The sequence below is a fragment of the Limulus polyphemus genome, unplaced genomic scaffold (assembly GCF_000517525.1).
Source record: "Limulus polyphemus unplaced genomic scaffold, Limulus_polyphemus-2.1.2 Scaffold3497, whole genome shotgun sequence".
NCBI lineage: Eukaryota > Metazoa > Arthropoda > Merostomata > Xiphosura > Limulidae > Limulus > Limulus polyphemus.
The window spans coordinates 100282-116582 of NW_013669107.1; the positions used below are offsets into that span (position 1 = coordinate 100282).

General features: G+C 32.8%; 1 protein-coding gene across 1 annotated transcript; it reads right to left on the bottom strand.

Moving 5' to 3' along the window:
- Positions 1-7654: 7654 nt before the first annotated feature.
- Positions 7655-15335, bottom strand: LOC106469454 (zinc finger MYM-type protein 1-like). Its single transcript, XM_022397985.1, is given in 1 exon segment — positions 7655-15335. A coding segment is annotated over 1 exon segment (1317 nt). The 5' UTR covers positions 12985-15335; the 3' UTR covers positions 7655-11667.
- Positions 15336-16301: the final 966 nt, after the last annotated feature.

Consider the following 16301-nt stretch of genomic DNA (forward strand, 5'->3'; position numbering starts at 1 on the left):
TAGTGTTGATGCATCATTTTCATACTTAGTGGTGAGAATGATAGGACTAGGGGACAGAAATATAAATTTTGGCAGTGTAAGGGTCATCTTCAGCTAAGACAGCATTATTTTTCTAACAGCTTAGTTGGTCATTGGAATGTATTGCCTTCAGGTGTGGTGAATGCTGTTCACTTTTTAAGGAATTTTAAGATGTTTGATAAATATTTGAATGATAAAGACTTTTATTTTCATTTTGAAGTTTAGCTTAATTGATGGGACAGTTTATGTAGACAAATAGATCCCTTGTTGTCATTAAATTATATGTATATATATATATAAGGGATTAACTGCAGCCTGTTTGTAATAAAGATATAAACTGGTAGTCATAGGTTGAATTTAAATGAGTTACCATCAAAGGTTGAAAAGAAAGAACCTTTAAGTTGGAAATTGTTTAGAACAATCTGATCAGATAGATGATGTCAATGAGAAATTGTATAATGAGATATTGTTATTAATAAGAATACTGATATAATAACTATGGGAAACTAAGTTTCAGATGCTTATTGGGATAGTATAGAGTAAAGCAGTGAGGGAAAGTAGTTTTTTGAGGTGTTCAGGATGAATTTTCCATAACAAATAGAGGGAGAGCTGAATGGAGGGGATGCAATTTTAGATTTATTTTAATCACTAACGAGGATGTTTGTTTCAGAAGTTGAGATGGGGCAAAATTTTTGAGGAAGATTAATAATTAGATAATAAGGTTTGATATTTTGCTACATATTGAGATAAATCAAATTTTTTAGGCCATTAGACAAGATTTATCATTACTAAATTGAGATAATAAGGTGATGTGGGACAGATTTGCGAAATTTTGAAAAATGTATTTAATTTAAGATAGGCATGTTCTTAACAATAGAAAAAGATAACAGGGAAGATAAACATGAAAATCCAGATAGAATGCCATATGTTTAAAAGGTTTAAGCTGACAGATAGGATGGAAGTATGAGGAAACTAGGTATTTGGTTAAAAGAAGCAATTAAAAAATATAAAAGTACTCATGAAAAACACCTACAAATAGCTGATATTATTAAAACTGAAAACAAGGATTTTTTTAACAATGTTAAAAGATAAGCATAATGTGACTTTTATTTTTGCTATTTAACTTTGGATTTTTGTAGCATTAATTTGAACATTGTTTTTGCTTGAGTTTAAAAATAAAGGGAACTTGAGATTAACTTTTAGTGTGTGTGAACATTTTTTGGGTTAAATCAGACAGTTTCAATTCATCATTTTATATTTAACTTTTGGATTTAATCAAAAGCTAAATATCAAAGTTACAAATATAAGTGAAAATCAACCTATGACTTCAGAAAATATAATAGGTTTTATTTAGGCCAAAGTTTTCTCATTATAGCTTTCTGTTTGTTTAAATATGGTTTATTCTCTGAAATGAATAGGGCTTCTTTGCACTTCCTGTTATGAAACAGTTAATATTTAAACCATGTTTAGCCACAGCACTAGCTTTGCTTTATACTCTCATAACTATTCACGTATTTCCAAATACCCCATAAGTCTCAGTATTGAAAACTAAAGAAAAACCTGCTTAAGCTTATAGTAGACATTGACCTTTTGTTCCTACTAATATACCTCTTTGCTTACAAATAACATGTCCATAAAATAGTTATTGATACTAACTTCCAAACAGAGCAAAACTAAAAATTAACCTGGTGAAGAATGTACATAATTAAATGTACAGTAATATCCTGTTTACTGTTCAAGAAGGGTTCCTGAAAACAGAGCTCTAAACAGGGTCATTTTAACATTACATATATGAAGATATGTAACTGAAGGCATTGTTTCTTACCTGTAATAAGTATAAAATTTAACATCAGTTACTCGCTATAATATCGTCATTGCTAGAAAAAAGCAAATTTTTATTAGCCTTCAATCTTGTTTGGTTACAGAGCCATCAAATAAAAAATCAGGCTCCTCCTACCAAGCCCACCTGTCACTCTTTCAGGATTTGTCATTACATGTAGTCCTTTCTTATGTTTACGACTACTTTAACTTTTACCAATAGGCAAGGTTTTCATCTATCAAATGATATATTATATTACGCACAGAGATTTGTAGATTGCTTCCTAAGAAATTGTTTTTTTTTTCTCCATGGGAATGATATTGTGTAGATGGATAGCATTTTAATGGTTCATATTGCATTACTAGAAACACCAAAAAAATTATGATAGTTATGGACATTGTATATTTTTTGCTTGTTATTATTCTATGTTTCTTGTTGCATTATATTATTAAATAAAAATTATTTAGTGTATTACTACCATTAGTATGAAAAAGTAGTGTTCAGAGAGTTATGGATTTTCATAATTTTTTTCTCTCGTGAAAAACAATCTCTCAAGAAGCCAAGAGCTCTATAACAAATCAGCTTAAACCAGGGGTCTTACTGTATTCTTCCTGCATTTTTTCTGATAAAGATAAGGTGTGGAATCAAGTAGCAGGGCACTAACAAGACTGGAACCAAAAACTGATGTTTATAAAGATACAGCATGATAATAGTTTAAATTAACGTGAGCCAAAACTAAATGTGGGCACAACACTAAAGCATTTCACAATTACTTAAACAATTTAAAAAGAACTAAAAATGTAGCTAAAAGGTCTTGATATCTTGTAAAATGTCTAAACCCTTAATCTGTTTAAAAATGTAATAGGAGAAACATCATTTTTTAAAAATGAGAGAGAGTTAGCTATCTAAATTCAAGAATGGATTAATACCAGTTCTCTCTTTGATCATATTATAGTATTTTTTTTAAATACTTTGTTGTTTTTTGTTTTGAATTTTGTTTAAAGCTACACGAAGGTATCTGATAGCTGTCCCTAATTTAGCAGTGATAGACAAGAGAAAGGCAGCTATTCAACACCACCCACTGGGCTACTCTTTCACCAACAAATAGTGAGATTCACTAATACATTCCACGACTGAAATGGTGAACATATTCAGTGGCAGGGATTAGGGCCTGCAACCTTTATATTGCAAATTGAGTGCCCAAACCATTTGTTAAATGCAATGAATTTCATAAAATCTGGCTTTGGAAGATATATCCTCATTAGAAAAGAACATCATGCCAAAGACTAGTGTGCCTGTTGCTGAGTAGCAAGAATGTGTTCATTGATATGCAGATGGCACTTTCTCCTCCTTACTTGGTCAACACCCATCTAGAAACTCAAGATGCTGAAATGAGTTTGACAAGATTGGCAAGTATCCAATAAAAATTTGCTCTACTAATACAGACCTATGTAGTGAAAAGCTAGCTTGCAGTTGTGGGTATCATATTAACCAAATGAGCATTACTGTATTAATTATTTTACCAAGAGTATCTAAGAAACATTTATTTACTAAATTCCTTGATTGAAACCTTGGTCTATGCATATTTATTTTTTAATCTTATTTATAAGTCAACTATTCTTTTGCCCTTTACACCATTATCTTTTGAAAGAATGGTACCAGTGTTTGCACAGGTATTCATTATATTTTCATAATGGTGTTTGAATAAACATTTCTTTAATTTGTGCTATTTATTAATATTCATTCAATGCTGTTACATCAGCTGAGTCAAAGAGGTCACTAACATTAAAGAGCCTGCATAACCGAGTTTGACTAGTGCTTGATGTCAAAGAGTAACACTACTTGGCTGCTGAGTACATTGACTGCAATATGTGTAAGGGTAATTTCATTGTCTGGGGCAACTGTCTTTTCTACCAGCTATCTGATGAAAGTGGAGCTTGATTTTCTGTGATGTTAAAGCACAAATATGCATGTGACATCTCAGTTGTCTTTCTACTACATGCCCAAACCCTAGATAACAGCCTAACTGCTCTTCAGCACAATGTACAAGAACTGCACAGTGAAGAGTGGCTTTGCAAAACATTGTGCTACTGTGAATGTAACAGACATTGCAGAGGTCATGTGTCACAATGCAACCTGTACTTTTATAAGGAGGCACCTGATATCTCAAGAGGTTACCTGCTACCAAGTGGTTCCTGGCATTCTATGTGAATGATGTCTGCTCAAGACTTCTCATACTCAAAGCAGCAGACACCTTTGTCTATGAATCACTCCTAAAAATTGATTAAACAAAAAAGATATCCCCACCAACACAGCAAGCTGGTTCACTAATGTGGGTAATGACACAGGAGAAGTGCTATAATCTCTATTAACAACATTGGAAAAAACATCATCACTCTAGTAAATTGCAGATGATTTAGTAAAACGGTATCAAAGTGCCAGAGAAAAGTCACCGGTTTTACTCTATGTTGACCATGACTGCTGCAACATCCAAGGAGGAAGCTCAAAATCCTGTTTTTTAAATGAGAAAATAGCTATCTAACTTCTTGGAAAATAGAAGTTGTAAAATAAATGTTAGGGTAATCTTCACTGGGTCATTTACCCCAGAAGTAGAAGCCCTATTCTATTCATTATGTATATGAGCAATATGCCCTTAAAAGACCCAAACTTTAGGTTTGCATTACAGTTTGCAGATGATGTTGCAGTCTGGAAAAGTGCCCCTACTCCATCCATAGCTGCAACAAATCTTCAAACACTATTAAATAATATAGAAGAATACTGCCAAAAATATTGCATAAAAATAAATGTTCCAAAAAACCAATTACTAACTTTCACAAAACATTAGAAAGACCCACTCAAATTATATATGAATGGAACACTTCTCCAGACCATAACCTCTGGAAAATTTTTAGGTTTAACCTTTGACCCAAAGCTAACATGGCTAAATCACACAAATAATATATTAACAAAAATTTGGAAACACAAACTATATAAGAAGTCTAACTGGCAAAAACCATGGAACTTCACCAGACAATATCATAAAAATATAAAAAACATATATACGCCCCATCATTGAATATGCATGGATAAACATAGCACCCAAAAAACACAAATAAACTACAATCAGTACAAAACTCCATAATTATTACAGCATTGAAAGTCCCCTGTAACACATCATCAAAATTTATACACAAACATTCAAACCATTGCTGATAGACTACATACTCTAAATCACTTTGAGAAAAATTGGCAAAAGAATGATCTGCTTTGTGAACTTGATCACTGCTATATACATGATGGAAGTAGACCTAAGTACCTCTCACCTGTTAGCATATATTTTAGGAATAGAAATTTAATAAGACCATAAAACTAGCTTTGGACTAAGATAACAAAATTTAAAAAGGGTATTATATATAAAATGTTCTTGTGTTAGTTTTAAAGCGAGTGAACTGTGTTGTCTGTATATACTGAACTGTTCGTCAAGTGCAAGACTTTGCAATACTGAACATAAGTGATGATATGCACAACATAAGAATGTTAATGCAGATACCTACATGGACATTGCCCTGAAAGGGGTAAGAGCAAATGCAGTTTACTCCTACCCTCATATTATATCAAGATAAACATTCACCTGTTCCCAAACCACAGTTCTGACAGGAGAAAGAGGTCTTATTGAACCTCACCCTCCCTGGTCTATAAAAACCAAAATCCTGATAACGAAAGAAGTAAAGAAAATATTATTAATCGGCTGGACCTTAAGGTCACTTGGTTGATCTAATTAGTCTTATCTATTGTTATGCAGCCATCATGGGTTGCCTATCATCTTGCATCTTTGAATGGGACAAGAGTGATCTTGAATTTTTATATATTGCCAATCATGTTGAGATTGTAAAGGCTGATTTGAGGAACTCCTTGGATGCAGCAGTTACAAAATCTGTTACCATGGATGAGATAAGAAAGCACTGTAGGTGCCAAACAAGAAGTAAGGAAGTAAGTAAGCTGATACAGATTCTGCATCTCCCTCTCTCATCTGCCACTGACACTCTTGGTGTTCCTGTGGTAAAAGAGGAAATGAAAAACATCTGGGAGGTGGAGAAACAACACATTGGCTGCATTCAAGATCCTGATGGTATTAGGCTGTACACTATTAAAGGCTGTGGTGTAAAGCTCCTTGTGTACAGATGTGCCCAAGGTTTTACCTCTTTGGAAGAACTTCCACTTCACCTTAAATGATTTATACCAGGTAATGATTCAATTTATATACTAAATTCAACACATTTTTGTACACGTCTTTCACTTTAATTTACATACATTTATATGAATTTAACACCTTAAGTTATTCATTTTTTAGGAACATCTGCAAATGCCATACATATCTTCTCAATGGTGTTACATGGTGGAATTCTGCTAGAGCATCTGAAGCCATTGACTCTGAAGAAACGCCACTGCATACATTCAGTATAAAACTGCAACACCAAATTAACCATCTCAGCCAATCAGTCTATGATAAGTTGGTGCTCTTCTTGCATTAGCCACCTGGAGAGCACAAAGGTGAAGTGATTGCATTGAGTATCTTTATTAAAAGTCTGAACTTGTACTACTAGTGACAGAGGATGAGGTGGACCTGTGTATTGATGACGGCTTCCAGGAGGACATAGGATGGGTGGAAGATGATGAACTCCAATTAAATGTACAAGTTACTGACAAAACGATATCTTTGCCAGAAGATGCTGATGACAGTTCCAGGGAAATTGACAATGATGAATGCCAACTTCTTAATTTTGAACTTGGGGTAAAAGGTATAGTTGTAAATGTATTAAAGGTGCATTTTCTCTAAATGATTTTATTTTTAATTGAAAATTTAATTTAGTCATTATTCAAAAGGACTATCAAATCATTCTAAAATTAAATGTATTTTTTTTATTCAATATATCAGGAAAGAGATGTTGAAAGTGAAGTCCTTGATGCACATTGTATTGATGGCTGAGACACATTGGAACACACTACACAGGCTTTGATCAGTCCACAAGGCCTGTCAGTCACCAATTTACAGGCAAGGAATATAATGAAACTTTACAACAAACTGCTTGAATATGACAAAAAACCTTTGGTCTACAAACCCAGGTACTTATTATCATCATGAGGTACATCTGTCAGGAGAAAGCAGTATAGGAGTGGTCACATTGGTGCTGAAAGCACGAAGAGGTAAATAAGAAATGTATATATGTACCAGTTATATGTTTCCTCACCTTGTGATTTTAAAATTGCTATTATATAAATAATGTACTTGTAATATTGATCACATTTACTTTTTGCTAAATCTGTTTGCTTCATGTATTTCTTCTGCAGGAGCACTCTCACGTAGTCATCTTGTTGAGGCAATCAGCATGCACCTGTGTGACACATTCACCTCACCAAGAAAAGAACCAAAACATATATCACGTTGAGAGCATCCAAATACAATGAAATAAGAGCCCGTCTTAACAGCCATGCTTTATAAGTGGTTACTAACCTCACTTTGTTCCACATCAATGAAACAACTTTGACAAAATATTTTGTAAAAGATTTTTTATTGTAAAATTACATCTGTACTGTTCAACTTTTAATGTGAATACAGTGCATTCACTAGAAGAAAACAAAAACAAGTGTTTCATTCCAATTGTTTTTTTTTCTGACTAGAATTGAGTAAATTTGATTATTTTGTATGTCAAGTGACTTATCATAACCAAATACAAAGTAGTAATTTATTAAGTTGTTTTAAAAAGATATTCAATCAACAAAGTATATATTTTTGATATAAGATTATGGATTACAGGTACACGAACAAGACTGGATGAGAATAGACTCTGAGCTCCTTATCACAGCCTACACAAGCACTGAACCACTACCACCAGACATTCATGGTTATGCAGGAACCAGAAAACACAGAGGGGCAGGCAGCAGGTGACTACAGAATCACTTGAAATTAATCCATTGACATAATTTCCTATTCTATCACATATAATAGTACCAACGATATCCACTACTTGTATGCCAAGAACTATGATAAGGAGGAAGAGAAAAGGGGAACTGCTTAAGCAGGGTAAAGATGACAACACATTGAAGGAGTATTCTTCCTGTGTTTGCAATAAACCAATGTCTTCAGAGGGACACATCCACTTTCTGGGACAGAGATAATGTCCATATGCTTTAGGTCAACTGCCCAAGGAAGAATGGTTTAGGATTACAAGAAAAGGAACAGATGCTAAAAATAACCACCTGGACAATTCAAACCAGGTTCTAGTCATTGAAAAAATTTTGCCTAACATTTTTCAAATTGTTTATTCATGTTTAATTATATTTTTTACATGTTTATTTTTATATGTAACCAGCACTGCCTCGTTCATTAAGGTTGACATGTTTAAATATTTTGTAAGCTGAGGTCTCCATAGGGTACTTTGTGTAGAGTAGGAGGGTCCCTGGTTTATGATGGAAAAATTGTTTGGCCCGACAGATTTTTTTTTATTATTATTATACAGAGTGCCTATTATTTCTACTTTTATTAATTTTATTACTAAAAATGTATAATAGTTAATGTACTTGTCACTATATGACGATTATGAGCACAAATTAATGTTTTAATAGTGATTAGAACCTATAAATTAATTAGCACACATTGAGAAAGTTCTTGAACTTTGTTTTATTTATTATCTTTCTGCTAGTAAATTGTAGTTTTAATTTTGTAACCCAGTTGTAAATACAAATAATGTGTTTATTGTCTGTTTGCAAATTACTTTTATTATCATCTTCCAACTATTGTAGGAATAAATAGTTCTGTTGTTTACATGTTTGCATTCATACGCCAACTATGCTTGTTAGTTGTGTCATTAGAGGAAAAATATGAATGTTTTATAAGTTGAGCCACAAACTGGTAGTACTTGCTAGTAAGTCACAGCTCACATTACTACTGTCTTCCGCTCTCAAAAACAATGACAGCCCTTGGGTCTAATTTCATGGTCCTGGAAAGGCCACTAGAATGCTGGCAAATTGGAAATTTTAATTCTAATATTGTAAGATACAGTAATTATAAAAGGCAACCAAATCAGCACTATGTAACAATAATGAAATTAATTCATAGCCCAACATGTATGTAGTTATAACTTTGAAATGTGTTGGGGATATTCCATCTATCAGACAAGATTCAAACACAATGTCAAACTAGCCAGCAGCTATGGAGAATCAGTTAATAAATAATCAGAAATAAGCCACCCTTTATTTCTGCAATTTATAGGACACCCAACCTCCACCAATTTTAATAATTATTACAAATTGATGTTAACTAGTACTAAAGATCCATAACTTAATAGTTTTGTAATAATTACTTAAACTCCCATCCTCCTCCCTTCCTCTTTAAAAATTTGTTCAAGTACAAACCGGGTGAGCTGAGACAAGTCCTGCTACCCGAAGTTGGTCTTTCTGCCTGATATACTGATTTAGCACCTAATTATTTTATGGGTGATTAGATATAAACTAAGGATGACCTTGAATAACTTGCAACCTTTGTGTTTTCCAAAAAGTAGTTTGAGTAATCGAGAATTTACTTTTTAACATATTATTGTATTTATTATAAAATGTGAAAATATGTTTTTATTTGCCAATCTTTGTAACCATTATTTTTTAATTTATCAATAATTGGACATTATCCATAAAAGAATTACTGTTGTTACAAACTGCCAAATATATTTTAAATTAAGAAATAATAGTTCCTTTAATAGTATAGAAGGAACCACACAATTAGGAGTGGGTAGACCAAAGATTGGAAAACAAAATCTCTTATCAAAAATAGTCAACTGTAATCTGCCTCCCAAAAAATTAATATCTAAGTCTAAGTAATGTGTATGTTTATCACTATTATTGATTCTTTATATTATAAGTAACTTTGCATTTACTTGTTTTTGGGTTAAAATTCAATAGCAGTTGAGACATTGTGGGTTCAAGCACTCAACTCCTAACTGTTAATTGATTCTCCATAGCTACTGACTACTTTAACATCTGCATTTGGATCCAATCTAACAGATGGAATATCCCCTGTGTATTTGGGAGCTATAACCACAGACATTTTTTTGCTCAGTTAATGATGATAACAAGGACTGGTAATGAAAAAAACAACAACAAATTTTTGTTCATTGTTAATGTTTTTGATTTGTGCTATATATCTATACCTAGTATATATTTTGCCTCCTTGTAGTTCGACCCATTATATTTTGTCCATCATGCAAATACTGTACCAACTGAGCTACAAGCATGAAGTGGAAAATGATTGAAATGAGTGGCCACATTTCTAATTACCAAGACCCCTGTAATTATGAAACTTTATACTCTGATAAATGAAAAACAGATGCAACATCAGCAGGCAGGGGCCCTAGAAGCATTTTAAACTGGGGGGGGTCACTAAGTGAAGCAAGGCAGTGTGTGCCAGACCCTCACCTATTTGGCTGGGGTCAAGAGCCCTGGAGGCTTTTAAATATGAGGTGAATAAATAGACAAAATGTTAAAATGTTTTGTTTTTTTTTCATTTGGAATTGATGAGAAAAGACATCACTACTACTAGAATATTTTATTTTAATATGTAAAAGTGATCGTTACTACTTCTTAGATATTGCAAGTTACACATTGAGCTAGTGTATTTATCAATTTGTTCCACGTAATGCATGTTGCACTGAAAGGTTATATATTAATAACCCAAACAGTAATACTAGCAAATGATGCTATAATAGAAATATAGCACTCTAAAATGTTACAATCTCTACAAATACCAGAATAGTTATTCCAGATTCAAGTTAAATTTTAATGGTTATTATGACAACATAGAACACAAAGTTATTTAAGAAAACTTGTTGACTAATAAGCAAATGAGCAAAGAAATTGTAATTTTTTTTTCATTCACAAAGTCCCTGTCATAATAATGTAGGAACACTTGCTAATTGTTTCTACAAAAAGGCAATGTATACTATATACAACTTGCTTATGTTGGTGCATAGATATATCAAATTTATCATTTTCAATAAAATTACATCTGCATCAGCAGTAAAATTATCTCTTTTATAGTTACTGAAAATGTGTACGCAATATCATGCTGAGAGATGAATGCAAATAAGTTATAGCAAAAATATTTGACGAGGTACATTCATAAGACCACTGTATTTTCCAACCTGACTGTAACATGTGAATTGTAAACTTGTCAGTGCACAAAATTAGAGTTTGTTTTTACTAGTTCTTTGATATACCAGAGTCATGAACACTGAAAATATTTGACTTGTGTTTGTTTCTTTTGATAAAGTAATTAGCTACCTGATCCATAGCTAGTTTGTCTGTTAAATTGTTATGGACATGAAGGATGAGCAAGTGATTTATCCACTGCTGGTTTGTAGTTGACCTTAGGTATGTTTAACTCTCCTCAGAGCACTTGGAGGCTTCTCACTAACTGCACTGGTAGCAGGCATCACTAAAATCAATTTAAGGACCTTGATAACTTCACTAATGTAAATTTTTTTGGTATCATGTACTTATTTATATCCATAATGTCTACTGGACCTGACTGTGACTCAAATTGTACAGCAAGAGTCTCCATTTGTGCTGACAAGGTATCTTTATCTAGCTTGGTATACAAATTGGTTGCATTATCTAATTCAATGGTGAATGGTTTTCTTTGGACAGCATTCAGCAGCAAATCTTGGAGATTTCTATAAACATCATAGCCTGGCTGGTGAAACCTACTATCAATGCCTTCAAAATATATTATTCTAAAATAGTATTTAGGAGATTGAACCTGGTGTGATGACACACTGGGGTTATTGTCTAGTTTCCTTGGTATACTCCATTGCCATGGCAGTCATGGTGAGTTGACATCCAGCTTGATCCTCTGTGACTTGATAAAACAGATCAAATTTATCATCAGATCTCAAAGACTTGAGGGTTTTTACAGTTAAATTTGTAATATTTTGTCCCACTGCAGCTGAAATTGGTGTTTTCTGCAGTGTTCTACTAAGATTATCACAATGCCTTAGAATAAGCTGTAAAAGCTTAGTACCAAAGAAGTATTGAAATACTTTCATCTGGGAAGATACACCAATAATGTGTATTTTCATGTCAGTGTCTCTTGTATCAGGAATTGATAATTCCCACAGATCATTAAGATTTCTGTAGTTGTCAATAATACTTTTTAATGCATTAGCTTTAACAGTCCATCTTGTTGGACACATGCTTTGAATTCCAGTTGTTTGAAATTCAATATCTTTCTCATATTTTTGTTTCAAAAACTCAGCTTCATGTCTAGGAGAAAATTTGATGAATTGTATGATCTCATAGCTAATATCTAGAGCATTTCTAAGCACTTTGCATGATTTAAGTGTGTTATTGCAAGCCAGGTTAAGTGCATAACCATAACAATGAGTAAATTTTGCCCTGGGTTCTATTTTCTCAATACTTGTGGCAACCTTGAGCCAGCCATATTTGATGTCCCTTTGTAACACTAATATCTTAGCTTGTTCAGTGATATATTCATTTTTATTAGAGCATCCTTGATAGTGTTTGTTACTGTCTCACTTAATTCAATCAACATTGTACAAACCAATGAAATTCTCATGGGCCTCGAAGTCATTGTCTACCCATCTGATGCATATGACCAATTGTTCTTTATTTGATAAATTTGTAACTTCATCTGCCAAAACTGAGATGTATATAGCTTGTAGACATGAAGCTATCTCCAATAGAATAGATAATGCCATAACTTGTAGCATTTCATTCTGGATGTCTGAAGTTGTGTAATGGTTGCTTTTATGTTTCAGGAGCTGTATATAGTTTGATTCCTGCATGGTAGGAACTTGAAGAGCAATATCTTGTCTGGCTAGAAAACAAACACAAGAGAGTAATGCCTTTAAATATATACGGTTTTCCATTTTCTCCTGAGCCTGGACCAATGAGAGAGTCTCACCAATATCTGTTATTTGCCTTGACAGGGTAACTGTTTTTAACAATGCTTCCTTATGGCAGGCACTAGTTTCATGGGTAGCAAATTTTTCAGGTTTTCTCAAATTTGAAAATCCAATTGTGATAAATGTTAGGTCCTTATAGTTAATTAACAACTTTCCTTCTTGTTCTGCCCTCATACACACAAAGCACAGGGCCTTGTCCTCCCCTTCAACATAATATAGCCAAGGATAGCTAAAACAAAATAAATCAAAGTGCTGTGCTTGTAAAGTAAATACAGAGCAACACATTCAGTACATTTCTTTTTGGGTAATGGAGTAAAAAGCCTCTCAATTGAGTCAATTCATTGTGATTTATTGAGAAGTGAAAAAGCCTCTGTGTTAAAAATATGAGCCTTTCAAGCTACCCAAATCCCCACATTTTGTATCAGTATTTCATATCTTGAAAGTTTCATACCCCAGTCTTCAATTTGACATTCAACTTAAAATTTAGATCTAATGTTCAACCTTGACCTTCAAAGTTGCCTTTACCATTCAGTTAGGATCTTACAAAATGCCATATCTTGATTATTCATGAAAAACCATGACTTTTGAGGTAGTACACCTGCATCTTACTGCAGACATTCAGAATAAATGGTATTAATGAATCCTGACTGTCCCTGAAGATAGAAATGGAAATTTCTCAGTCCATTAGAAGAAATGTGATAAATAAAATCACTGTAATAGCATTTTTATTTTGATGCTGCAGACACATTCCCAATACAATGGTAAAATAAAGGTTATAAATTTAAATATAATAAACGTTCTGTTCATTTTATCATATTTCTGTGAAAAATTAAAAAACACTAGAATATAGGTACATGTATTCATAGAAATATATGTAAAAGTAATTAAGGAATATTCAAGTTCAGAATCTAGTATAATACCATTGGAACCAAGTTGACTGAAAAGCTCTGTTCTTTTTGGTTTTGACACCATTTGTCCTGATGGGGAACTTGTGATTCATTGGTTGATGTGCCACAAGAAGGCTATAGCTTTGCTGTTTATTTGATGTTTTTGGCTGATTACTAGATGGAATTTGATCAGTGATAAGAGAGTTTGATATTTTAGAAGTTAACTCTGTGCCTTTGTGTGAAGCATATGCCTTGTCCTGAAATGGGACTGGAAGAATTCTAAAAGAACTGAGCTGAGACTGCTTCATTTTTTTTCTCTTGAAGCTGCTGTTGCTTGCAAGATTGTTTGGTTTCAGCTGCATTGCAAATTTTTGGCACTTTAGTTGGTGGTTCTGTAATATTTTGTTCGATTAGCAATGGAACAAAATTGTTAGGTGTATACCAAGCTCCAGGCCTGTTGTCCAGATTGCTATCACTAGAAAAGAGTATTGATAATTCTGTATCATTCCTCTGTTTTGCTGTGTTCCATAATCTAGGTGAAATCACAGAATTTAACAATGGTTGCACTCCAGGATTAATATCAGGATACACAAAGTAAATTTGGAACTGCAAAACTGATGCCAGACCAAGAAAATAGAGGAAACAGCTCCACTCTTCATGTTGACATGTTTTCAGGGCTTCATCTTATACGATATGAACCTTGTTTGAACATCATGTTACTTGGTTGTCTGCTTGGATCATCATCTTACTAAATATGTCATCTTCCCATTTGGAAACAATATCTTTATGCTTTGCTGCAGACTTGATAATAAGGTAGTGACCATAATATTCTTCATGAATAAAAAGTTCAACAGCAATCAGGTCTTGCAGCCTGTGGGATAAGGTTTCATCTCCTGAAATAAAGAGAAATAATTCTAAGATAAGACATCTGATGTTCTTATTTACTTGTATTTTAATTGTAATATTAAAATGGAATACATTTTCTGATACCTATTATGTTATTGCACATTGTTGATATAAATCTTTTACCTGGATAATATTGCTTTATTATGCATTATTTTCAAGGATCTTAATTATTTTAAATTTGCAGAAAGGGGTACATATTAAATAAAAGTAGCAATAAATCAATACACTCAAAGGTATATCCAGGATTTCAGAAGGGGTGGTGCATTTTAAATTTAATTTTATGGGGATGCATTTTCAGTTTTTAAAAATTTACCAAATAAAATGTAACTCTTTGGGGGAGAGTTGCATTTACACATTGTATATGTGCTTTTATGTTCATAAATAGCTGACATACTGGATATATTGTATATTTAAGTAAAAAACTCCATGTGCAAGCAGCAAAACACAATTGAAGCATGTATTATCGTGGGTATTCCCTGTTAAACATAGTGATGCAGAATTATAAATGCAATTTCCATTACCAGTTGACTTGGATGCCTCCTTTGCTGAAGATTGTATATCAACTAGTATCAGTGCAGAGCCAATTTTATCTTGTGGTAAACTTTACTAGTTACTGTATATAGCAGTGTTTCTAACATGTGTAGTGTCAATTATATTTTCTATCTGGAATTCTTGTACAAATTAATTTGTGTTCAACAGAATGATTTTTTAAATTCTATGCAATAAAATAAAATTAACTAAAAACCAGTGTGGGAAGTATTCATTGTATCTTAAAGTTGTAATCATAAATAAACAATTTTCAGAAAACGATAAGAGACGATAATCAATGAAGTTTAAGTATATAATTTAAAATCGGAATTCACGCAATTTTAAGTAATAAATCATTTTAATAATAAAAAAGTAGGGAAAAGAATATTTCCATCAAAAAACAAACAATATCATATTCTTCCACATGGAAGTTGCAGCAGTGAATGAGTTGTCCTCAATCAGTATTACTTCTAGAAGCAGGATGTGATTTTATGCAAATAAGTTTAATGGCTCGATAGTTATATTTATCTGTCTTAAGGCCAGTTGTAGTTATAGAACATGGTGAGAATAAGGAACTAAACATTAAACATCTGATAAATGAATTAGGCTAACGAAGTAAATTCCCTTTCTTTACGGTCAGAGGCCATGTCATCGCGTTTGTTGACTCGCATTCAAAATTTTATTGAACTACTATTTAATGAATTTATGTCATTAAGTTTGGTATCAAACTGTAAATTATAATTCAACTTTTAGTATTATATATTATTCAATTTATTAATTTAAAAGTAAATATTAAAAAACCTAAATATCGATTTTTGTGTGTCATGTGGTATGTTGAATTCAAGCCCTGGTTGGTTCAAATTAGATGTTTATGATGTCAAAATACAAATTTTATAGTTTTGTACGAATCGGGAACTCAAATTACCGATATTGACAAGCTATAATATAAGATAAGAACCTCTTTTCTTTGCTATTTGTGAGAGATCCCTCATGTATTGAATGAAAGCAGTGACCCCGCTCACCTTTTCCCATTTTGGGAAACAGTCCCTTATACAAACATAGTTCTATATATGACATATTAATGACCGTTCGAAAGCTCAGAATGTCCCCATAGTGGCTTTCTCAGACATTTTAATGTTTAGAAAGCCATCTAATTCTTTCGAACCAAGA